The 24,785-nt window shown below is 46.1% G+C and overlaps 1 protein-coding gene across 1 annotated transcript in view; it reads right to left on the bottom strand.

Moving 5' to 3' along the window:
• Positions 1-24,785, bottom strand: part of ncam2 (neural cell adhesion molecule 2) — a gene marked incomplete at both ends in the record, with an annotated part of 251,101 nt that overhangs the window by 59,660 nt on the left and 166,656 nt on the right. Inside the window, 2 exons of the mRNA XM_080520194.1 lie at positions 5,377-5,583; positions 13,077-13,151. Of these exons, the coding sequence (XP_080376320.1) occupies positions 5,377-5,583; positions 13,077-13,151 (282 nt within the window). The remainder of the gene's footprint in view (positions 1-5,376; positions 5,584-13,076; positions 13,152-24,785) is intronic.

Raw genomic sequence — 24,785 nt, 5'->3', positions numbered from 1 at the left:
GATGGAGAATTTCAAAAAGTTATGTTGTTCTCCATTTCCATGGAGAGTTTGAGCGTCGTCGAAACGTTCTTTTCCCCATTTACGTAGAGACGGGGCATTTTCAAAAAGTTGCATTCTTCTCCATTTACATTTACGTGGAAATAGTCTGAACGTTGTTATTGTCTTTCTCCTGAGCTTGTGCAGAACAATTACACAGTAGCATTTTACAAAAGTTGCACTCTCTACGATATCCAGTGAGATGGAATCAGTGTTTTCAAAATGTTGCATTTTCTCCTGATTGAGACGAGTGGGACTGCTTCAGAGACGTTTTTTTTTCCAAAAGTTCTCCCACTTTATGGAGTGTACTCAAAAAGTTGCACAACAACTATTTACCCTGCCATGGTGCGCATGCGCACTTGCCGCGTTTCTACCGTCGCTGGAAACCGAGCCTACGGCGTTTTCATAAATGGTTGTTTTTGCCTCCTTGGGAGCTGTTTTCAAAAAGTTCCATTTATAGTGGCTCCGAGTAGCGACGTCGTGTCCAAAACACCACAAAGATTTGGCGTTTTCTTTTGAAATCACGGCCGTCAGCGTCCGCTACGCGACGGGTCGCTACTCGGCGCCCCCTGTCTTTTGCTCAAGGTCACGCTGTCATTGTGAGACGGGAAATCTAACCACCGACTTCGGCATCAGAAGGCGAACCTGATCTACCGGCTGAGCCACGGCGGCGGCAATGTGCCAGCGGCGGAATGAGAAACAACCTTGGGGATGCGCGGGGGGGCTCAGGAAAATCAAATAATAACAAAAGCCAAATCCCTCTTTGGCTGTTTTCGGGGACACAGATAAGGCGTCTCTGCTAAAGCAGCACAGGAGGCAGAGACTTGACGCTTCACGAACTTCCAGATGAATGAAAAAAAAAAGACAAACAAATCAATGAGAGACCAGACACGAAAACATTTCTGATCGCGTCCAAGTTGATTTCAGGTTCAGCCCTTCGTTGGGCTGCATTCAGTGACATTTCTTCTTCTTTCTTCCAAACGTATTGTGACGAGTCAGCAAAGCATGAAAAGACGCCGCGCGCCCGGGACGTTTTGGTAGGACGTGAACACGCCCACCAACTCTGAACCGGAACTAACAAACCATTTCTGGTCCCTTTGAAAAGCCAGAAGACTCTCATTGGTATCTGGTCTGAAGACTATATGTCGCGGTTGTTTGCGGCTACCCTTTAGCCGCGCACTACCTAGCCTAGCCACCACAGGCTTAACTCGGCGGGACTTCCTCTTTCGGTCCGGTACCGATCAACGAATCACGGTCTCCATCGGGGCTCAGCCATGTGATCGGATTCGCTAAAATGCCGAGAGAGTGCCGTGATTTTTGACGGCTCTCCAACGTGGAAGCGCTCCAAACATTTCTGATCGTTCAAGAACGGGGTCAATGTTCTCGACGATCCAAGAGTTCAGGAAAGAGTTCTACAACGAGCGCGAGACGGTCAGAGCGCCACGACGGTTGACAGTTCCAGAGTTTGTCAGATTTCGAAAACGTGTCGAAGTTCGCTTTCTGAAGAAACTCCTAGAAAAGACTGGCGTAGCGTTTTGCAGTTCCCTTTAAATGACATTCCCGGTTCCTCGTCGACCCCCTACCCTCCCCCCCCCCGGCGTCACGCTTGTCGATGTGTGTCAAGGCCGCCGCCGCCACCTGTACTGCGAAGGCGTGAATAAATCAGCGACAGCTCCCATATCAGTCCCCCTCCGTTAGCGGGAGCGTCGACATTAGCATTTGGCCGCGTGATTTATGCCAGGCTGCTCCACCAAAATGAGCTCCCACTCCCCCGACCGCGTCCTGCGCCGGCGGACGTGTCTGGCATGGCGGCGTCTCCATTAACATCCCGGGATGCCTTTTTTCTTTTTTTTTTTACATGTTCTTGTCATTCACTCCGTCGCTCCCTTATCATCCCCCCCCCCCCCCCCCCCACCGCATTTCCGTTTGTTTTATTCCGCCGATCGGCTCTCGCTCTCAGGTTTGACGGCTGTCGTTGTCACTTCCTCCCCCCGCTTAGATCCATTTCTGCTCTCTTTCGTCGCGGCGCCGCTCGACGGGCGCCTCGGCGCGCGGGGGAAACGTCGTCTGCGGAGCAACACTCTGCTGCACACTTGACACGCCGACGCAGGAGGTTCTCCGGAGTTTCACTTCTCCGGAGATGCCCGTTGACAAGCGAGCGCCAAACGAACCCGGCTTTTATTCCCGGCTAATTGAGCAGGTCTGTCGAAAAAAAAAGGCCCCGCGCAGCTTTATTACTCCGTCTGTTAATAAACCGGGAGGAAATGAAAAGAGCCGGCGTCGATATTGTATCTGTTATGAATATGAAATCTCACACCTGGCGTAAAATGACCAAACTGTCAACGCCGAGCACTTTCTCACATTTCTACCACAAATTATCTTGGTGTCGAAAAAAAAACATACGTATTAACGTTTTTTTTTTTTGCTTACGTAAGGGCTTTATCGGTTAGCGCCTAAGCTCGGATCGGTTTTGTACTTTTGTTTCAGGAAACGTTCGCATTCCCGTTTCCATGGAGATGAAGTTGGTGCGTTTTCAAAAAGTGTCATTACCCCCGTTTCACAAAGTTGCAATCTGTCCCGTTTTCTAAAAGTTATGTTTTCACCCATTCCAATGGAGTCATTCCAATTTTTGAAATGTCGCAGTGCAACCATTTCCACAGATATGTTGCGGTGTTTTCGTAAAGTTTAAGTTTTTACCCGATGACATGGAAACAGAGTTATAAAATTTTCAAAAAGTTGCGATTTACCCCGTTTCCATTTTACATGAGCATTTTTTATAAAAGTTACGTTTTCCTCCGTCTACATGAAGATGGAGGCGAGGGCAGTTTCCTAAAGTTGCGATTTCTCCCATTTCCATTCCGATGGAATGTTTTCTTATCGTTACGATTTTCAATGGCGACAGAGTGAAAGTGTTTTTGAAAATGTGCGTTTTCCTCAGCTCCATGGAGATGGAGTGTTTTCAAAAAAATCCTACCTTGGGAGACGTTTTTCAAAAAGCTGCGTTTCCCGTCACTCCGAGTCCCACTGTGGTGTGAACGGACGTCCAAAACGCGACGGAAGTTTTGCGTTTTCACTCGAAAACACCACCAAAGGACGCCGAACAACAATAATTACCAAATTTTTTAAAGTACTCTCTGAAGAAATCCAGTAATCTGTTGGACGTGTCGAAGGTGGAGCTGCGGTTTTGAAAACGTGCTGCGCGATGGCGCGAGGACATCACGGAGATGTCGGCGCGCCAGTGGATTTCACGCGAGTCGCCACGACGACTGGCTGGGGGCTTCGGGCTTCCCGTCATCCGCATGCTGCTCGTGCGGTTCAGGAGTGAGCGGCGCCCGGTTGCCATGGAAACAGTGGCTCCGGGGTGCCGGTGGTGCGGTGAACGAGGCGAGGGCTGAGCGGCGGCAGGTGTGAGCGAGGCTGTGATGTCTCCCCTAACGGGTGTGTGTGTGTGTGTGTGTGTGTGTGTGTGTGTGTGTGTGTGTGTGTGTGTGTGCGCACTGAACTTAGACTTGACGATTCCTCCAATTAAACTCGGTGTCGAGTCTTGATCAAAGCCCCTGGAGTTTTTCCGATGTCATATTTTATGGTGTATTTTTCTCGCATTATAAAGTTAATCCATTTTTTGTCACCGCTCTACCTGAGTGTAGTCTTTTTTTTCTTCTTTTACTTTAATCAGGGGTTTTTAGAAGTACAAACTTTCTGGGTTCAAAGTGGAATTTCAAGACGGAAGAATCTATCGCCTGTATGTCCCCGTACACTTCTCCGACAGCGTTTATGAAGAAAGCGATTCAATTTTGGACATTTTATAACCTAACAAGGAGCATTAAACACTTGAAAAGATCTGCTGGGTCTGATAATTATTCTTATCCGTCTTATCGGCTGGAAGGAAACAAAAATGTAATAAACAGCACCGGTCAGAATTAACACCGCCCTCGATAGCGCGGAATATATTCACACCGTTTAACATAATGTCCAAAGTTATTCAAAAACTTTGATTGAAGTAGGATTATATAATACAGTACGGTGAAATAATTAACACTGACGGCTGATTCTATTAACTGGGATTCCTCTTGAACATTGATGTTATAGAAAGAAGAAACGGTTATTTTAGAGACGCGCCGATACCAGAATCAGGTATCGAGTCCGATACTGTCAGGTATCGGTACGGAGCTGAAGGTAAGTACATTGGTATTGGTGCATCCCTTCGTTATTTTGTGAGAGAAACATTTTTAGATAGTTAGATAATTAGATAATTCTAAAAGAGGTCATTTAAAGCCGTTTTTAAAATGAAGGTCATCTGTAGGGAACTTTACTTAAAAAAAAAAAGGTGTAATTGTCATAATTGTCGAAAACGATGAGCGAATGCCCAGTGAGTCAACTAATTTTCCACTAATGGACGAGTCGTGTATTTGAATTATTAGTAATTTACCCCAAAAATGTCTATCAAGTATTCATTATGATGTACGTTTATGATTTCCATGCTTATTTTACGCAGAGACATTAATGTTTATATTCCCGTCGTGGCACGTTCTGCCGAACAGAGCACTTCCTGTATGATGTCTGCTTCGCGCCACAAACACATATAGGTTTAACCCCATGTTCTCTTATTACACATCCAATTTGTGTTTCTTAAATAAAGCCAATTTGACAGCTTCAGTGCTTGGAACGTTTGGGAGCCTGACAGTGTGACATGTCAAGCCAGTTGCTTTTTTTTTTTTTTTTTATACCATCAAATATCAGTGTGATGTTCACAGGATGTAATTGTATAACTCACAGCGCTCAAGGACACTTAAAAAAAAAAAGAAGGGCCAAATGGCGGTTAATCCCCCCCCCCCAATATCTCTGAGAGGACAGGACAGCCTCACTAACTATGAGCCACCCGCAGTCTCCAGAGTTTTTTTCTGTTGTATTTTAAAAAAAAAAAATTTTTTAACCCCAGGAAATTGTGGCGGGTCAGCGAGGTGACCTCGCCTCAGTGCCACATCCCTCATTACGCCTGGCAGGATCCCGGCCCCATGGCATCACGAGCTGTCATTATACTTTAATCGGGAGAACGATAGCCACACACACACACACACACACACACAAACACACACACACACACACACACACACATACACACACTGGGGGAGTCCGAGACGCACACATCGAGCTGGAACAGCTTGTGGCGGCGGCGAGGGGGAGAATATGAATCAGCCGGAGATACGTGTGATCAAGCGCTAATGCGAGAGGTTTATTCTCTTCGTGTCTTAAGCCTCCGAATCTCATCGGGAGGCAAACGCACACACACACACACACACACACACACGCACACACAATTCTTTCTTTGGCCGAGCTTACGGTAGATCTCCAGCACGACCGAGGCCTCCTCGGTGTGGCCGCCGGCGTCGGTGGCCTCGCAGCGGTAGATGCCGGCGTCCTGGACGATGGCGTTGTAGATGATGAGCCGGGACCGCGACGTCTCCGTGTGGAGCGCCATGCGCTTCGACGCCACGATGCGCTCGCCCTGCGGGTTGAACCACTCCAGCCTCACCGGCTCGCCGATCGCTGGCGGGTGGGGGAAAGAAAAAAAAGAAATAAAATAAACGAGGAGAGAGACAAAAGGCCCATGAGACGCGGTGTTATTTTTACTCCTCCTTCACCAGGCAGGATTATCTCTTGTTTGTTTGCGTTGATTTCCGAGGAGCGCTCACTCCCACTCACACCTGGGGTTTATTCACACCGACGCTCCAGAACATTTAGAGGCTTGAGGGAATTTCTTCTCGTCCCTGCTACTTGTTGACTCGCCGCAGCGATCAGCGTTTGACAGTTTGACCCACAAGCTGAAGCAAATACTTCGCACATGAACGTTGTTGTTCTGTTTGGTTTTTTTTTAAACCCACGTCCGCAAAGCAAACATCGTCTTCATTTCCAGCTCAAATGTGTCTCAGCACGGCTCCACGGAAAGTTTTTACCGAGTTCAAGTTATGTTGACAGAAATAAGCCTTTTGGATGATTAATAGCCTCCCGACACGCGAGTGATGTTGAATAAATTCCCAATTTTTTCCTCCAACCTGCACGGAACAGCCACACTGGGAAATCTAATTAACGCTATCAACTCCATTAATATTGCTGATTAGTAGAACAGTGGAGGAGACGTGTCGAGATGAAGGCAGATAATCCGCTGTGGCGACCCCCGAATACAGCAACAAGTCAGAGATTTAACTTGGTAATTACTTGAACGCTCACCAGGAACACTAAATAATGACGACGCGCCGGTTTGATCGAACCCGTCGTGCCTTTTTTCTCCGGAATCGCATCTCCGCTTTCTTCTCATCGGGCAACAAGGGTTTTTACAAGATATCGTTGACGTGCTCTTCCAAAGAACGGCGCCACAGGCAAGTAGGTTTTACAGGTTTCGTCTTTATCAGAAATGTTTCCGATGAAGACGAAACTTGTCAAAAGCACGTTGCAAAAAAAAAGGTTCCTGATGAAGATGGAAGAATTCCGTCACCGGCAAGTCAGACGTTTGAACGGAGGAACTCTGTTAAAGGCAAGAAGGTTTTGAAAATTGACTTTGACATATTTTCGACTGAAGAACTACCATCAGAGGCAAGTAGGGCTTTCAATGTACCTGTGACAAGTTTCCACGGAAGAACACCGTCACAGGCAAATGGGTTTTTAAATGTACCGCGGACATCTTTCAGTGGAAAAGCGACGTAGCTCTGAGGTGTTCCGACCTCAGAATTCTGTCACGGGCAAGTAGGTTTTCATAACATACCTTTGACAGGCTTTGAAGGAAGAACAATGTTCCTGGTAAGCAAGCTTTTATAATGTACCTTTGAAAAGTTTCAACGGCAGAACACTCACTTTTGACAAGGTTCAACCGAGGAATACCGTCGTGTCAGATATAGGTTTGTGAACATACCTTTCGCAAGTTTTGTTGGTAGAACACCGTCAGACTCATAAGTAGTTTCTTTTAAATACACTTTTGATCTGTGTCGTTGTTGTACCACTGTCTTTTGCCAAAACCATGTCCACCATATCACGCGTGGTCCCTTTAAGAGGGAGTAAAGTTACGCTGACTGAGCGCCACACAGAATGTTCCATGCCTGCAATGTTGGGAAATTTTTTTTTTTTTTTTTTTAAATCCTTCTCCAAAACAAGTCCGTCTCACTTGCAACACAACACGGGGAGTTAAAATAATCTGCACTGGAAGCTTCTTCTGGTCCCAGCAGATTTTACATGTCAGTACTCCGGCGACGCTGTTTGGTCTGCTGAGCCGGGAATCTTCCGGAAGCCGCTGCTCAAACCGGTGCCGGGGAACAGACGGCCTGAAATCACGCGATTATGTCGTAATCTTTGGATTTACATAGCTAATAAGTCTGTAAAGGAAGAGGGACATATGTAGGCTGCGAATTCCGCGCTGGTTCCCACGACTACGTCTGCTTGTTTGTGTACCGACGCGACGACAGACCGTACGATGACAGGCCGTGCGACTTATCGCAGGCGAGTTCAGACCCGGATCAAAACGGGCGGCGAAAACAAACTGGTGAGGGTCCTGGAGGAGCCGGCGTGAGCATCTGCAAGCAGCAGGTGCCCCGCGATCATAAATCCCCCCCCCACCCCCAAATAAAAGTGTCAGAGTGAAGGGCCATTACTCGGCCTGTCAATCACAACAAGTCTCTAATATAAAGGAGATGGACAGAGGCATGTCCACTCTGACAGAAGGCCTCTATTTTTTTATTTTTTTTTATTTGTGTTCCTTAGTTAGTTGACTTTAACTGTGTGTTCAGTAATAAAATGTAAAATAAGAGTCTCAGGAACTTGTTTTTAATCCTACATACGACGTCATGTTTACCTGCAGACGAGGAAATGTTGCAGACGGAGGTTTGACACACACTGGTTAATCGTCTCCTGCTTTTAAAAGTTTGCATGAAATCGCTTTCCTCTGCGATGTTTACTTGTTAATTTCCAGCCTTGAGATGATGTGTGAGGAACAAACAAACAAACAAACAAATGGAATTACGTTTTCACAAAAGGATGGAAAGGGACAATGGACAATCATGGACTTAGAAACAGATTGGGCTCAATTGAAACCGTCTTAATTTTGCCTGTTCCCAACATGTAGTACACTGAATGACCCTCTGACGTTCCAACTCTTCTGCTTATACGCATTTTCAGAACGGAAGAAAATAGTCATATAAAAGAAAGAACAGAAAAGAAAAGAAAAAGTCTCAAAGGGGAAAAGAGAAAATCAGTGGCAATTAGTTCAAATCATAATCTTCCCTCCTGCAGCCATTAACCAGATGCCCTTGAGCGAATCTTCTTTCGCCTGCAGGTGCTCGGCGGCAGGCGGCCGGAAGAATTCCACCCAATCACAAACTTCCGCGACGGTGGAACGTCCCCCCCGCTGCGGCGGCGCCGCGACTCACTCGACACGCACGCCGCTTCTCTTTGCTTCAAGGCCCAACGCGGCCGGCGACGGCGACGGGGGGGAAGTCTCACGGCGTCTCAGACGAGAGGCTGTGGCGCGACCCGCCGGCGCCTCTTTGTACCCGTCGGCGCCGCGTGATCCTTGTGTTTACCAGCGCGTTGACAGCCGGGGACGGCGGAGCGCTGTCGGAGTTGATGCGGCTGACGCCTCTTCGCATGATCGGAGGAGACGGGAGTGAGTCACGCGCCGCCCTGCTTTCCGCACTCCGCTACTGTCAAACCTCGGCGGGAAATCTGCGTGTGCTCTCTCTCTCTCTCTCTCTCTCTCATCGATTCTTGGCGGGAGACGTCGCATCGGTGACCGGCTCCTCTGAAGGGAAGAGTGGCGGGATAATGACCGGAATGCCAACACAGCTGCTCCGATGACTGACGGCGGGCGAATGAATGCCGCCGTGGCCTGAATCGGAGGAAGCAAGAGACACGAGCCGGCGTTTGAATCCACAAATCTGTCGGCCCTCTCCTCTCCTCTCCTCTCCTCTCCTCTCCTCTCCCGTCAGGAGGTCGGAGGTCCTGTTTGCACGTTTCTCCGCGTTGACGGCAAAACGCGGCGGCGAGTCACCAAACGCGATAACATCTGTAAGGCTACGGCCAAAGTCTCGGCTTGTTTTATATCCCGACGCCACATTTAGGAGGAGCTCCGCTTGGAAGAACAGGAAATAACTCTGAAGTCGTGGTTTCTGCCCGGGATTTTGATTGGCCAGCCGGACTTCGTGCGTCTCGTCACACCGCCCCCTACAGGTGTGGAATGCTCATAGCAGCTCGGAAGCAGGTTTTCATGCAGGTAAATGGGGGAAATATCTGTTTTCGCAAACACCTGGCGATGTTTGATCGTTGCCATCAATGGCTAACGTCAGTGTTCAAAGACGTTTGTCTGTTGTTCATCCTTTCGCGGTTCGTCGTACCGCTGTGTATGGTATCACTTCACCATTTTTGTATCTTAAATGACTTAAATATCCCACAAAAACAACACTTTAATCGCTTTAATGCTTCTCTACAGAGCTGAGAATGTCTGTTCCAGTACCGGTGCGGTTGGTAGTTGAATGCTATTGGTTCGTTTGCCTTCGGGGGGGCGGGGCTCAGCCAAAGGTTAAAGGTCACGGCGACCGGCATTGGGTCCATTTCACGAAATGCAATTCTCAAGTCAGACCTGAAGAGTGGAGGTAAACGACTTGCTGCACTGAGGCTCTGATTGCTCATGTTCGCCGACGCGTTTATTTGATTCCTCTTGCTGACACAGACGCCCCGCTGGTTTAAAATAATGAGCATTACTTGAAGAGGTTTTGAAGGAAGTGCAATCTCAATAATGTGCAGCTGTGACTTTAAGCTGTATATTTACTGCATGCTGGTTGATCCACTTACACGAGACGCTATTAAAGACTCGGAAATGCATTTCTTCACTTGATTCAAACGCAGCAGAGCACCACTGTAAGAAATCTGACCTCTGTAACGCGGAGCAGCGCGATGATGGAGTGCTACGCCAGAGGACCAGCACAGAGCCTCGCAGCTGTGGCCTCATTGAAATGAATGAAGTGGTTGCACATTTTCAACGCGGCGCTAATTGATATCAACGCGACCTTATGCTTCCGCAGCCCGTCTTCGCGCGGCGCCAGATTAAACGACACTGGGAGTTATCCAACGCAGCAGACGGCGAAACGCTGACGGCAACTGACTCGAGGTCCCTCTGGACCCGTCGGGACAATCGGTGGAACCGATTGCTCACAATTGGCCCGTGGTGCAGACGCGACGACTCGCGCGTTTCGGGATTGTCTGGCATCTGTCGTCAATGGACAAGAAGCGACTTGTCCACACTAAAAAAAAAAATAAGCCACAGACCGAGCACTTTCACTGGGTTCTGGACCAGGTTGCTATAATCAGTCGATTGAATAATTACTGCCTTGCCACGGTGCCGAAATGTTGTCCTCTGGTCTACTTTAACTGAAGAAGCTCATTGAACCCCCTGTTCTACAACTTCTGTACATTTCGTCAAAAGGTCTACAAAGAAATGGGGTGAAGTCGACGGTCCAACCTGGCAACAATGGAGAGAGACAATAGAAGAAAGTGATAAGACGACAAAGGGAAAAAAAAAAAACTGACATTGATTGAAGCTGCAAGGAAAACAGTGAGAAGACAAGCGGCTGAAATGGACATTTTTCAGCACCATGGACAGCGACAGAAACTTGCAGGGGCTGGTTTTAAGCTTCTTCGTGTACAACAATAAAAAAAAAAAAAAAAAGTGCGGAACGTAGCACTGCTGGAAGTGAATGTTTACTTTTCACAATTAAACTTGATGAGGCTAATAGGAATTTCAATGTATATTTTCAAAATGAAACTTTTAGTCTTTTTGTGATTGGCAACGTCCCAATGATGAAGCCACGAGGTAAAATTGTCATTAAACCAACAATGATGGAATAGTCGGCAAACTCGAACAAAGCCGACGCGGCTTTGAAGACGAGTGCGGAAAAAAACAAACAAAGCCTTTCATGTACTAATTCCAACTAAAGCTGAAATTATTACGATTATCCTTTTCTGCACCATGCTGCCATGGTAATTACCAACATCTTCCATTGTGTCCATTTATCAGAGATGTCCTAATAATTTCCCACTAAAGCCCCCCCACTTCCTCTTTTCTTGTCCCGACCTTGTGTACGTTCGCTCTTTCTCCGTCGCTTCACATCCGCCACAGGCTCGCCCATTGATGCGAAACGGCTTTCAAAATGTGATGCAGCACGGCAAACCAAATGCTGTGAATACACGTCGCTTGAAGGCCACGGCGCCGTACAAAGACCTCCATTCGTCGCTGGGGAAAGAAACGGTAGAAATGCGAAGCGCCTCTGCGTGCGACCACGGTCCACGACGCGCCGGGCGCCTTTGAGACATTCCAACTGTTGGAAGGTCGTTCTTGACCTCGCGGCCGGCCGCCGACGTCACAGCGTCGTCCCGTCTCACCACCTCCATTCTGCGGCCGAAGCCTTGAGCGGCCATTTGCATCGTAAAGGGGGAGAGTTGTCGCGTGTCGTCCAGTTATTTTTCTTGCTTGTTAGGACAATTCGTCACAACCTGCATGAGCAGGCGAAGGCTTCCGCTCCACTTCCCTCGCTGACAGAAAGTTGACTGGGTTCAAATTTGTGCAAATGAGCAAAAGAACGAATGAGACGCAGGAAATTGACGGATCCTGCATTCGTCAGATTATATTGGCGCCGGTGATCGCCATTATTTTGTTTTCAAGGTACCGGCACATGCCCAATATCTCTTGCATCCAAATATATATTTCCTTGGCAATACTATATATTATTCAGATTAAATAAACCAATTGATTGAAGGATGTGTTGGCACGGTATAACGTATACGATCAAATCTTTAAATAATTTAAAAAACAATTGGCCAAAAAGGTATATGGATTTTAATTTAAATATATTTTGCTGGGTTTTAACCCTTGATAAATGGCAATGACTAAATATAAGTAGTGTTTAGGTATTTTTGTCCTGCAGTTTGTGACAGAATTGTATTGGATGAAGGTGTAATCAAGGTCGTCCGAGGTCAAAGTACTGTGGTAAATCCTTGATGACAGTTTTACGATTTGGGGGTTAAAAAAAAAAAAAAGAAGCCCAATCTTCCTTCTGCTGACTGTTTCTGCCGGCTCAGATCTGGTTTGAGTGACAGTGGCCCGGTGACATGGAGCACCAATCCTGCCAGGGTGCGATTCCCGAGACGATAAAGTCACGGCGCATCAAAGTGAGCCACGTCAAATTTGAAGCAAAAAAAAAAAAAAAGTCGGAATCGTGTCAGACGAGAAGGAAAAAAAAAGGTTAAAGTTGTTTAATCCACATTAGCCACGCCCACTTTAATCGTTACCCTCCCTTCTGTTCTTGTGACGCATGAACAGGTGAATCCTCCCGTGTTTAAAGAAGAGAGCACTGGACGCTACGGCAGCCGCAAGCTAAAAGGTTTTTGTTTTCCCGCTACGTTAAAAATGGGAGAACGCAGATATTCGTGTGGACAGACGACGGAACAGATGCTTTCCAATGGAAATCTACCGTCATTGTTGTTCTTGTCCATCCACTGAGCGTGAGCAGAAGACAAAGTCGCGGCGTTTACGCCATCGACATCGCCACGGCCCCAAGCATTTTCTAAAAAGTCTCGTTTCCGCAGCCAAACGGTTTTCGTAAAGCTCCACCAACACACATTGTTGCCGTGTAAATGACACAAACACCGTCCATTTACTTCCTCTTTCCTCCCGCGTTTATCTGCGTCCAACCACCCCTCCCCCCCCCCCCCCCCCCCCCCCCCCCCCCTCCCCGGGTACTTAGCGCCATGTCGAGAGGGGCTGGCGGTAGAGGAGAGAGGGTCGGCGGGAGGCGGGCCCATCCTGGCAGAATGCGCCGGACCCCCCGCTGAGCCGCTGGCGCCGGAGTCGGGGGAGCTTTGTGTGCTTATAGAGCGTTTAGAGAGGAGCGGGACGGACTGGACGCCCCCCCGTGAAGATCCAGTCACCATGGGGGTCATCGAGTCACCAACCATATGGACACACGTGTGTGTAGGGTAGGGTAGGGTAGGTCTGTACGTACCTGTGCAGATGAAGAACTTGGACTCTCCGACACTCAGCTCCACTTTGTTCAAGGATATGGACACCTGCAGGGCGGCTGTAATTCACAAGAGAAGAAGAAGAAACAGAGGCGGAAGGGAACGATTAATGTCGAGAAAAACGCTTAAAAACTTCTGACCGGAGAGAAATAATCACACACAATTGCTGCGGGAAAGCACATTTCCATCTCATACATTAGCGTCATTCTATATAGAAATACGTAAATGCTTGTAAAAGCCATAATTTTCCAGAATAAAAAAGAAAAAAAGCAATGTTAATATTGTTTCACTCTTTATCGTGTGGTCTTGACGGCGTCGATCGGACACGTGGCTGTCCGTGACGGGATTCTTTCAAGCTCTGCTTACGTGAAAACGTCCAGGGGACTATGGACAGGGGAGCCGTGACACTCTGGAGGCAGCCATGTTTGTTATTTACAAGTTAAAGTCCAAATCCAGAGGGAGGGAGAGTAGGAAACGTCTCCACTGCTCAGGATTGCAGGTATTTCCTTCGGTTGTGTGGCAGTACGGTTCATAAAGTTGAATGGAAGATTTCTATTTGCCCGACACACTGAAAATGAGTCAAACTAGCATGAAAGCTCTTTTGTGACTGGTTCTCTGTTATAAACGTTAATTTACGCTATATTGGCCAAAGAATCTTTGATTCCTGGTTGGGATCTTCTGTTTTCTCTGTCTTTACCGAAAGAGTACGTGCCTTTTTCTGGTGTGGCGGTTTGGTGGCTCGCATTGCTGTCGGCCGATACATCAGTTATCTGAATTTTATATTCCCTAATATCGGGATCGGCCCTCAAAAACTCAGTCGGACCCTAATCTGAAAAGAAGTGAGAGACGATGTGAGATCCAGACAAGGAAAATGGGAGATTCTCCAGTGCCTCGATGCCGAATGTGGTGAGCGGCGACTAACGGCCACTGATGGGCTGCAGCAGTGACGCGAGACGTCTTCCTGCTCCTCAGCCTCAATCCGATCAAAGAGCCGGTCAATAATCGAGGAAACTCACATCCGCCGCCCCGCCGGCCACCGTGACCGCGGGCTGCCTGTAGATGGCGGTAGAGGGGCGCTGCTACGCTTTACATGATGAGGAAGTGATCAGTCGAGATGTTGTAGAGGCTGAACCGTGACACACACACACACACACACACACACACACACACACACACACACACACACACACACACACACACACACACACACACACACACACACACACACACACACACACACACACACACACACACACACACACACACACACACACAAAATGCAGTTCAAACTATTCCGGAACCATCTGTTACACAGAACAGTCATTCCTATTGTGTACACTCGTTTTGGGTCTTCCTAAAAAAAAAAAAAACAACCTGCTGATTAAAAACAACAACAAAAAAAATCATTTTAGTTCCTAAGATTTACAAAAGTTGCTTCTCACCGCGTTAATTTAGTATCTGCAGCTGTTCATATGTGTGTTTCTTATCAAATCCAATACATTGTGGGGGAAAAAAATAAAGTAAATCCACACTCCTGGACCTGATTAATCATGTCTATTTAACCCCTCGCGCCCTCTTCCACGCCGCCGGCCTCCACGACTCGCGGTGGATTCCAATCAGCACTTGGAGCGGCTTAGCGGTTTTCAAATTATTAATTGATCGCGCTCCTCTGGATGCGATCGATCACGTGACGAGTTGCTCACAAACACGAGCAGAAAGAGAAACGGCCGCAGTGTTTCTCGGAGTCATCGGTGTGAAACGTGCAATTAAGACCAACCTGAAAAAGAAAAATTAATTAAAAAAAAAAAAAAAAAAAACGGCGGTTTTTGAAACTGAAATGTTCCACACAATGCTGATTACATATTGAATTTATAATAAATATGCTGACTCGTGGGTGGAAGAATTTGTTTATTCAACAGCGTCCAGCCCGGAGGGGACTCAAAGAGAAGAGACATGCTAATTATATCCATCTCGGAGCGTGGAATGTTTTCCAGCGGCTTATTTCAGAGCCCGGGTCAATATGTGATGCGGCTGCTGGCAATTATCAGCTCCAATTATGAGCTCCTTTGAGGAGCTTTGGAGACAAGCGGAATAAGACGACAAACCAAAGAGCATCGATTGCCATTTGTAAAGTGTCGGAGATCGTCAATGTACTTTCTGAACAACACCGAGGCCTGGAGAATTCAAGGCTCAAACTCAAGGAAGGAGTCGTCTTCACGTCTTCGTTCTGTTTACAGAGAAAGTAATATGAATGCAATCTGTTTCAAGTGAACCAGTAAAGTTCCTGTGTGATCAGTAATTATTGGTTTTGATCACGTTGTTTAAAAACAATGAATTTCCCCCAGATTTTGATTTCAATGGCGAATCAAAAGATCCGGCAGCTCGCTAAAGAATAAACGTTGTGGGTGAGATGGAGCTCCTCTATGGGGGTGCAGGTTTTAAATCTACTGTCAAAAAGGATAAAGAAATACAAGGATTGAAATAGAGAAAACTCTTTTTTAATCCTCAAACAACAAGAAACAAGAATTTTAGAGGTCTTCTTAACTGTAAATAACTTAATAACATTTAACATGGATGGTCATAAGAACAGATGGACGGAAGAATAGATGGAGAGATGGAAGAATATATGGATGTACACACACACATTGACATAAAGATGGATGGATGGAACAATAGATTGATAGAATAGATGATGGATGGATGGAACAATAAATTGAGAGAATGGATGGATGGATGGAACAATAGATTGGTAGAATAGATGGATGGATGATGGATGGAACAATAAATTGATAGAATAGATGGATGGATGGATGGATGGAACAATAAATTGATAGAATAGATGGATGGATGGATGGATGGATGGAACAATAGACTGATAGAATAGATGAATGGATGGATGGAACAATAGATTGATAGAATAGATGGATGGATGGATGGATGGATGGAACAATAGATTGATAGAATAGATGGATGGATGGATGGATGGATGGAACAATAGATTGATAGAATAGATGGATGGATGGATGGAACAATAGATTGATAGAATAGATGGATGGATGGATGGATGGATGGAACAATAGACTGATAGAATAGATGGATGGATGGAACAATAGACTGATAGAATAGATAGATGGCTGGACGGACCATTTTACTGAATCGGCTCGCGACACATTCAAATCATTTTACTGAATCGGCTCGCGACACATTCAAATTCAACTCTTCATCCGCCACGTTGACTTTTCAATCTGGTGGCGCTTTACTGTAGCGGCGCCAGCTAGCGACCAGCGGCCGGCCAGCTAGCGGCCGGCCAGCTAGCGGCCAGCGAGCTCAGTGGCTGTGACTAAATCTGAATGGGCCCGGGTGCACCGCGGCCTCGCCGCGGCGGGCTGAGGCCGCCGTCTGATTGACAAGAGCGCCAAGCGTTCAATCGGCTGGCAGGAAGAGCCGGCGGTGTTCCTGTAATCCCGCTAAAATAAAACACATTAAAGCCGCGGCCGGGCGGAAACACACCGAGGAGAAGCAGCCTTTGTGTGTTTGTTTGTGTATCCATACATGTAACGGTGTGTAGGCAGGAGGGTGTGTGTGTGTGTGTGTGTGTGTGTGTGTGTGTGTGTGTGTGTGTGTGTGTGTGTGTGTGTGTGTGTGTGTGTGTGTGTGTGTGTGTGTGTTTAAGCTCACACTGCATCTCGGCCCTGAGGCAGGAATAAAAAGAAATGTTTTTTTTAAAGATGTTTCGCTTTAATTGTGTGTGATTTCTTGAAGGAATTAAAGGAAATATCTTCCCCTTGAACCACAAAGATGGAGAGAGAGCGTGAGAAAAAGACAAGTGTGAGAGCGAGAGAGAGAGAGAGCGACTGAAGCAAATGAAAGGAGGAGATAAAACACTAATTATATGTTTTGGATTCACCTGAACCCGTGTGCCTCGTGTTTTTCTTCAAAGGCGTCGGTGAAAAAAGGGAAAGAATTCGCTTTGAAAACAGTGGACTTTTCTTTTCTTTCTTTTCAATATCTGTCCGGTGTGATGAGTCAGAAGGAACTCGGATATATTCCTCCTGTCTTTTACTCATTTAAAAAACAACAACAACAAAATACACTTTGTGTTATTTTGGCATTTTTCCACTCAAAATATATATTCGCTTGTGCAGATTACTTATTATGCAAGTTTTTACCAAAAACATTGGTAGGAAATTCTCACATGCTCACATTTTGTATGTTATTGGCCATTATTACATACTCGTCACGGCGAGCAGAGAAAAAAAGACGGTCAATGAAAAATCGGTGCCAAAAATGAATTTTTAAAAAAAGAGAAAATTATCGAGATAGAAATAAACTGGAACAGTAGAAAACCCATAACAAAAGAAAAATCTCCAAAAATTGGCCACAAAAGATGAAAATGTAAGAAAATAGATCAACTTAGCCAAACATACGATAACCATCATGCTGAAAACGCCTCTTCTGGTCATAAAGGCTGCAAACGTGGCGACGTTATGTCTGTTTATAAAACTACGTGCGCCACTTTTTGTAGTTTTGTCGTCTCTTCTGCACACTTGGGCTGTTTTTAACTCCACTGGTCCGACGTTTTCCTGCTCACTGGTTCTTTTCCACCTTTTTCCATCTTCAGTGACATTTGGACACCATTGGGAAAACTTTTGTGAAAAAACAAAACAAAACGCCTTATAAATTCACAACAGGGCCGTGGAAGAGGCTGTTAAATGACTCCTCTCATTACGACGTTTCACAAAGGCTCATAATAACGTGGGATTGATTCATTACCTTAATGACGGTCACAATTTCTCATTTATGTGTTTTTCTAACCAAAATGAATCGGCGCCGCGAAAAGTCTCCACATTATTGGAAATCAAATAAAGGTGTTAACGATGTGAGATTTATCGCATGTTGCTCGTATTTAGCGGAGCGTCGTAATCTTCCATGGCGTTTGAGAGCCCGTTTACCATTTGGGAGTGAAAAGGCAAAGCTTTCATCGCGTTTTTGTACGGCGACGCTGAAGATGCAACTTTTGGAAAATGGCTCTCTTTTTATTTTCCCCTTCGTTTTTCCTCTCTATGGAAATCCACAATACCGTTAGCCCTGGCTGCCGAACAGGAAAGAAAGAGGAAATAAGAGAAAGAAAGGAAAAAGAAGAAAAAGACGAGGACCAACGACGGACATCGTTTTCAGAGCGTCGCTGTAAACAAGAAACTTTTCGTAAACTCGGAACTCAAAAATGACTCAAATACAATCACTCCCCAACTTCTTTCATTTCTTCAAAGTAAAAGAACATAAAAGACAAGTGAAGAACAGCCACGGTCACAATGGTGACACTTCCTTTCTTTTAGTAACATGAAACGAAAATTCAAATATTATTATAAACAGTCAGAGTCAAAAGTCTTTGTGAAAACCTCTCCCTTATTTTTCTTTTTAAATATACACCAACTTCCTGTACGTCTTCACTCGAACGGCGCTCGAGACGAAACAGGACCGCCGACATGATCGCGGCTCGGAAACGCCATAAAATGTAATTTCAAATTCATTTCCTGCGGCACAAGTCGAGGGCTGTTTGATGTTCCAGCGCGGCGTAATACATTATTTGAGTCGCATAATACCCCTGTGAATTAGCCGTTGCCCAATTTGCCTGTGGAATCATCTGAAGTTATTTTGAAGCCCATCAAAGCGTTACCTGCACCGGCGCTACATTTCCCACCCTGGACGCAACCAGCCTGCTTTCATGCGGCGGGGGAGGGGAGGCGGCGGTGGCGGCGGCGGCGGCTAACTCAGCCGAGCGTGTCCAATCGTACCGACATACAGTACCGCGGCTACGCGTACAGTTGGACAGCTACCTATTACCCCCCCCCCCCCCCCTTACTCTCCCACACACCTTCATATCTCTGCTTTCTGCTCTGCGGTTTACGTCTCGGCGCTTTAAGCTTCTTACACTTCGGGCTGCCGCGGCCGTGATGGACCTCTTCCCGTCACGCATGCAAATACGCAGATGCTTGGTATCGGGTAGATGTGAAATCTTCAGCTAATTAGGATTAAAGAAAAAAAAATTGATCTTAACTGGCAGGTGGCTAAAAACTTTTCTTTCTTTTTTTTTCGGAACATGAAAATATGAAATGGATCCGAGCTGCTCCAGCCAGTCGCTTATTAACCAGACCAGTAGACTAAATATGCAGAAAGCCTGAGGATATCTGGAGCACGACAGTTCTCACTGCACCTCCAGCTTCCACTGTATTTACAGGCGTGAACACGTGGATGCGTACAAACACGTTGGGCTGAAAACAGTCCAAATCAATATCAGAATATCAGGTTTTAATGCCAAGTACTGGAAAAGTTTCCAGAGTAGGAGGAGGGAATTATTTAACAGATATCATGATATCATTGTTTGTCCTACAAAGTTAAAGTCCAATTAAATAGAACTATTAAGAGCGACTGTAGGACTGAGAGAAACACATTGGTCATCTCTTTGTGTCAGTTTCAAGTTTTAAACGAGATCAACAGGAAGTTAATCTAGTATGAAATAGTTACATTCAAGCGATTTCGTTGAGAAAAGTTCGGCGTCTGTTCCCATGGCAACAGCCGGAGCGCCGACAACGATGTAGTTAGCATGCCAGACCACAAGTTGGCGCTCTTATTTTGCTAACCCAGCATTCATGAGCTTTTCACACTTTTTACTGATCAACTGGAAGTGTTCCGCGTTTAAGACGATAAAAAGTTGTTATAGTTTAGATCAGATTCGTAAAAAAAAGAGGTCTCCTCTTCATATTCTGCCACTACTTTGGGAGCCTGCAAAATATATTGACCTCCGAAATTGCTCGTGAATTTTTCCTCATGTTTATTGTTCCCCCTTGAGGTGAAATCAAATCTCCATCCGCGGCTCGCCGGTTAAATTGTCGGCGAGTCAGATGGTCGATACGCCCCCAGCCGCCCCCCGACCTCAGACAACAGTGCAAGAGGACAAGAGTTTGAGCAGAATCCTTAAATAACCTCTTCATGAAAAGTCGGCGGTCCTGATGGAGAGATCACACTCTCGAGCCGCCGGCCTCCCTCAGTTTAACACTCGATACGAGTCCTGCGAAAATCCCCCGGCCCTCTTGGGTGCAGTTCTCCTGATAAAGACGTTAAAGGGGAGGGAGGGAACCCAATATGGAGGCGAGTCACAAGGCGATGGCATCGGTTTTATCGGCGCTGCAAAATGCCAAACATCAGTCGCCGTGAAGCCGCCATCGTGTGGATCCCGGGCCGCCGTAAGACGACGACGGTAATATTCCTAAAGGACCATTTTGCTCCACAAATCAATCTCCAAACCCCATCGAGAGCCCGACAGGCCATTCGGGGCTGTGTCAGAGGGCAGATGAGCGGCCGGAGAGGAAAAGGAAGCGAGCTGCAAAGTGGCGGTGCAATCATGAGCCACGATAAGAGATAAGGCGAGTCGAGGGACAGGGCTCCAATTCACGCTTTTTTTTTTTTTTTTTTTTCCCTCCTTTCTTTTCAATTGGCACCTTTTGCAATCGCGGGCCTCCGTGATGTCAAAGGTGGCCGAAACCGCGGGGATGAAATTTGTCAGACGACACCTGGAAGAACCCCCCCCCCCCCTGCTGGCAACATGTAAATGTTCCCTGCAGGAAAACAAAAAAAAAAAACACCTCATCCCCCCCGCTCGCCTTTACCCACGATCACCAAAATGATTTCCAACTGCAAAGTCATAAATCCCATTTTCTTTTGATATGCTGTTCATATTTATGGAAACACGAGAAGAAAATAAAAGCGGGCCTGTAAACACGGGCGCAGAGATAATGCTCTTATCCCTCTTTTCCAAAACAGAATCACGCTCCAGCGGAAATTAGACCATTTCTTTATTCCCAATATCTCTGCACCATGTCTAATCTATTAGCGGTGTTTTTCTCGTCTCCGACGCCTCACGATGTCTGTTTCTTCAACTTCTGCCGCCGTCTCACAGCTGAGCGCGCAGCGATTCCCAACTATCGATCGACACCATTTCTACCATTGTAGCACTAATCGCCCCCCCCCACCCCCCCCCTTCCTTCAAGGATAAACTGTTTGACGTTTCAAGTGAAAATACATTGATTTCGCATGTTTGTTTCAGAAAAGTTTCCTGTGGCTCGGTGTCAGTCAGAAGGTTGCGGGTTTGATTCTCCACCTTTTCTTCTCAAGCGGTTGAAAAACACTAGATAAGTGGACTCCATTTGACATTTTGAAATGGTTCTCCGTTTACATGGAAACGACAGAAACGCTGACAGTTTCCATGTACAGCTGGTGTTTCTGGCAAAACATGGGAAAAACCCTTCAGTCGCCTCATTTTCATCTTTTTTGCATTTTCGTTTCAGAAAAATGTTGCATCTACGGAACATTGCGATTGTTGTTGTTGTTAATCTACTGAGCATGTGCAGAACAACTGGTTTCCACAGTCATGGCGCATATGTGCAGTAGCAGCGTTTCAAAAAGCATTCACCCCCACGCTACTTCCATGGAGATGAGTTGGATCATTTTCAAAAAGTTGCATTTTCCCCAGTTGTGGGGAAACGGCACAGGACCACAGGACCAGTAGCAGCGCTTCTGATTAAAACTCGGGACTGAGCGTGAGCAGTTCCAGAAAGTTTGGGGCAATCGACGTGGCAACGGACCACGAGCATTTTCATAAAGTTCCAACTTGGTAGCCATTTTTAAAAAGCTTACATGGATGTTCCACCTCAAAATGTTGAATTTTCAGTGCAAACCAACCCCCGAAACATTAAAAAAAACATCATACCCTTTAAAGTCAACAGGACTTCGCAACTCCCTTTGAATCTTTGGCGCCCCCACATGGAGGTTGGGAATAACTGCTTTAATGACTTTATATATCATTAAGGTGTGCAAAGTGAGAAAAAAAGAAGAAAAAAAAACACAAACTCAAGACTTTCATCCTCAGGGAGCATCATGAAAAAATGTCTCATTAGAAGTTTGAATCGACATCAAAGTATTCGACCGTCACCTTCCGAGTCCTTATGTGAAACGCAAAGTTTGTAACTCAAATAACAAGACGTTAGCTGCAGCCCCAACAGCGCTAATGAGTCGTTTGAGTTTCTTTTTTTCTATTTTTTCTTTCCTCTCCGTATTAATAAGGTCATTCATCAAGACCAAAAAGGTTCCCGTCAAATGATTGGGTTAATAAAAGCCAATTAAAATGGCCGACAGTTTTTCTGAATACAGATAAGCTAATTAAATATATATTAGCAATTTGACACTGCTGCCACTTTGCTGTCGCTCTGCAACGCGCCGCGCGACACTTTAGCTCAACTGCGCTGCAAAAAACACTTGAAAGGAGCAAAAACAAAAGAAGCCATTTACGTTTTCAAGGCCGCCGCAGCCGTTTGCCGACTAAATAGCGCGGGAATCCATCTGGGATGCCATTTTGGAGCCGATGGTGCGTTCGACCAAGGTGAGATGGTTGCCGGCAACACAACCATGAAAAACATCGCGTATTGATCTCGCGAAAATGGAACGAGCTGATAGTTTCAGCGGCTCCGTTGAAGAACCGACGACTCGATGGGGTTCGGCGGAAGAAAGATTCCTCCATAAAACCTCGAGGCCTCCAAGGCACTATCTGATTTCCTTGAAGGAGAGCGAAGGTCCGACGCTTTGTGAGGAGCCGACGGACGAACAATGGCGAGTTGAACAAAGCCGCAGTTAAAAAAACGCAGAATCATTGCCCGAGAAAGAAAAAAAAAAGCTCATCGTGCCAAAATTGACGCGTCGCCTTTCTGTGATCCGTGGAGATAAACGGCAGTTTCGTAACAGACGATCAAACGAGTCGATGTGAGAAAGGGAGAAGGACCCACTTGGTGGAAGTATAGAGGCGTCGGATTCACCAAAGCACGAAGCACGGGGGACGTTTGCTGCGCCCCTCCTGCTGTTCCGACACTCCGCTCGTTCGCCACACTCTCCCCCTTTTTAACGGGAGCCAAAAGAAATGGAGGTAATCTGCGTCTTCCTTCAGCTGTTCTCATACTCTGCTCTCTGTGTGTGGATATAATGCAATTTCCGAGCATTTCTAAAGCAACCCAGTCACACAAACTTAGCTCAGGGGAAATTAAACCGTGGAGGAAGGAGGACATGCTTGCATTTGCATTGTGATGACAATGTGTTTGTTGGTGTTTTGCTTGTGCCGACCCCCCCCCCCCCTTTACCACAACCAGAGTTGGAATCCCTACCCTTCTTATTGTTCCTAACCCCAAGCGGAACCCCAGACAGACTCGTCCTCTGAAATCAGACATACGATTCATATCCAGGTCAGAACCTGGACAAACCACATAGCTGACCAGGTCATGGAATGATGGGAAACATGATTTGCCACCTGAGCGTCTCTTTAAAGGAAATGACTTTCAGGACGGAAGTAGACCATCAGTTCAGTGGAAATGACCGCAGAAGTCATTTCACTGGAGAAAGCTCATTGTCTGGAGTGGAGACTTGACTCAAGCTGGTGTCGTCGCCTCGGCAGAGCTATTCAGAGCAGACATCCCGAGAGAATGGCGAAGCCGAAGCAACTGACCTTTGGCTCAGCCCCCTCCCCTTAGCGACGGTTGCTACCTCGTTCAAGTCACAATACACAGGGCAGGAGACGTTTGGCCATGTTTTGTTTGGGAAATTGTTGCCTCGGTTGTAATATTTTTTTACCATTTTTGGATGTTAAATGACTTAAACAACCCAGAAAATAAGAAAAGGTGAGAGCTGAGGATGTTTGTCTCAGGTCCAGACAGTTGGTAGGTTGCTATTGGTTCGATTGCGTTTGGGGGCGGGGCTTAACCACAGGTCAATTTCATCGTGAGTGATCCGGACAGGTAAAATAATGTAACAATGACCTTTAAATTTGAAGTTTCCCTTTACGCAGATAATGAAATTGTCTATATTTTGACAAAACTAAACAAAGTACTGCAATCTCAGCTGCAATGCTGCTTTTTAATGATGCAATAAAAAAGTGTTTAAAAACTGCGTGGCTTTGAGGCGAATGCTAGTTAGCTAGCTCTAGCTTTGCTTTTGGCCCACAGGCCCCAGCATTAAGCTAACGGTCAATTTACAACCGCTATGACTGCGTCTTTTGACCATTTTTGTGTCTTTAATGACTTAAATCGCCCAGAAAACAATAAAAGTGTCGCGAGCACGTAGCTATTGGTTCGATTTGAAGGCGGAGCTTAGCCAAAAGTCAGATCTCTTGAAAGAACAGTTCAGAATTTCTCAGCGGCCAGAAATCCTGATTTGCGGTAAAAAAAAAAGGAATGAAAAATGGCAATACATTAATAATACTGTTTGTATCGAGGTACCGATCGTACTGCACTTCATGACCAATTCACGCAGAAAAGAAAAAGAACATTTCAAAGGCTTTCCTTCCAGCTCCTGGCCATCTTATCTTATTAAACAATCCAAAAGAAAACATATCGCACTGCCTTCTGTTTGTAAGTCGTTTTTCAAATGTGGCAACAGTCGCATATGCGCTTTGAAAATGCAGAATGGGGTGCTGGGGGGGGGGGTTGACTGGCAGAATTGTCGTCGAGTGCGACTGTGCATCGGAGACCAAATAACAGTCTCTTTTCAAAAGAACATGGAGTCCCTCCCTGTTGGGAGATGAAAGCAGAGTTTTCCACATCTTTTTTTTTTTTGTGCTGGGAACACGGCTAAAATGCAAATCTTTACTTTGTGGA

This window comes from Blennius ocellaris (genome assembly GCF_963422515.1).
Source record: "Blennius ocellaris genome assembly, chromosome: 24".
Classification (NCBI taxonomy): Eukaryota; Metazoa; Chordata; class Actinopteri; order Blenniiformes; family Blenniidae; genus Blennius; species Blennius ocellaris.
The sequence above is the reverse complement of the archived record's forward strand: the minus strand, read 5'-3'. Positions and strand labels throughout refer to the sequence as shown.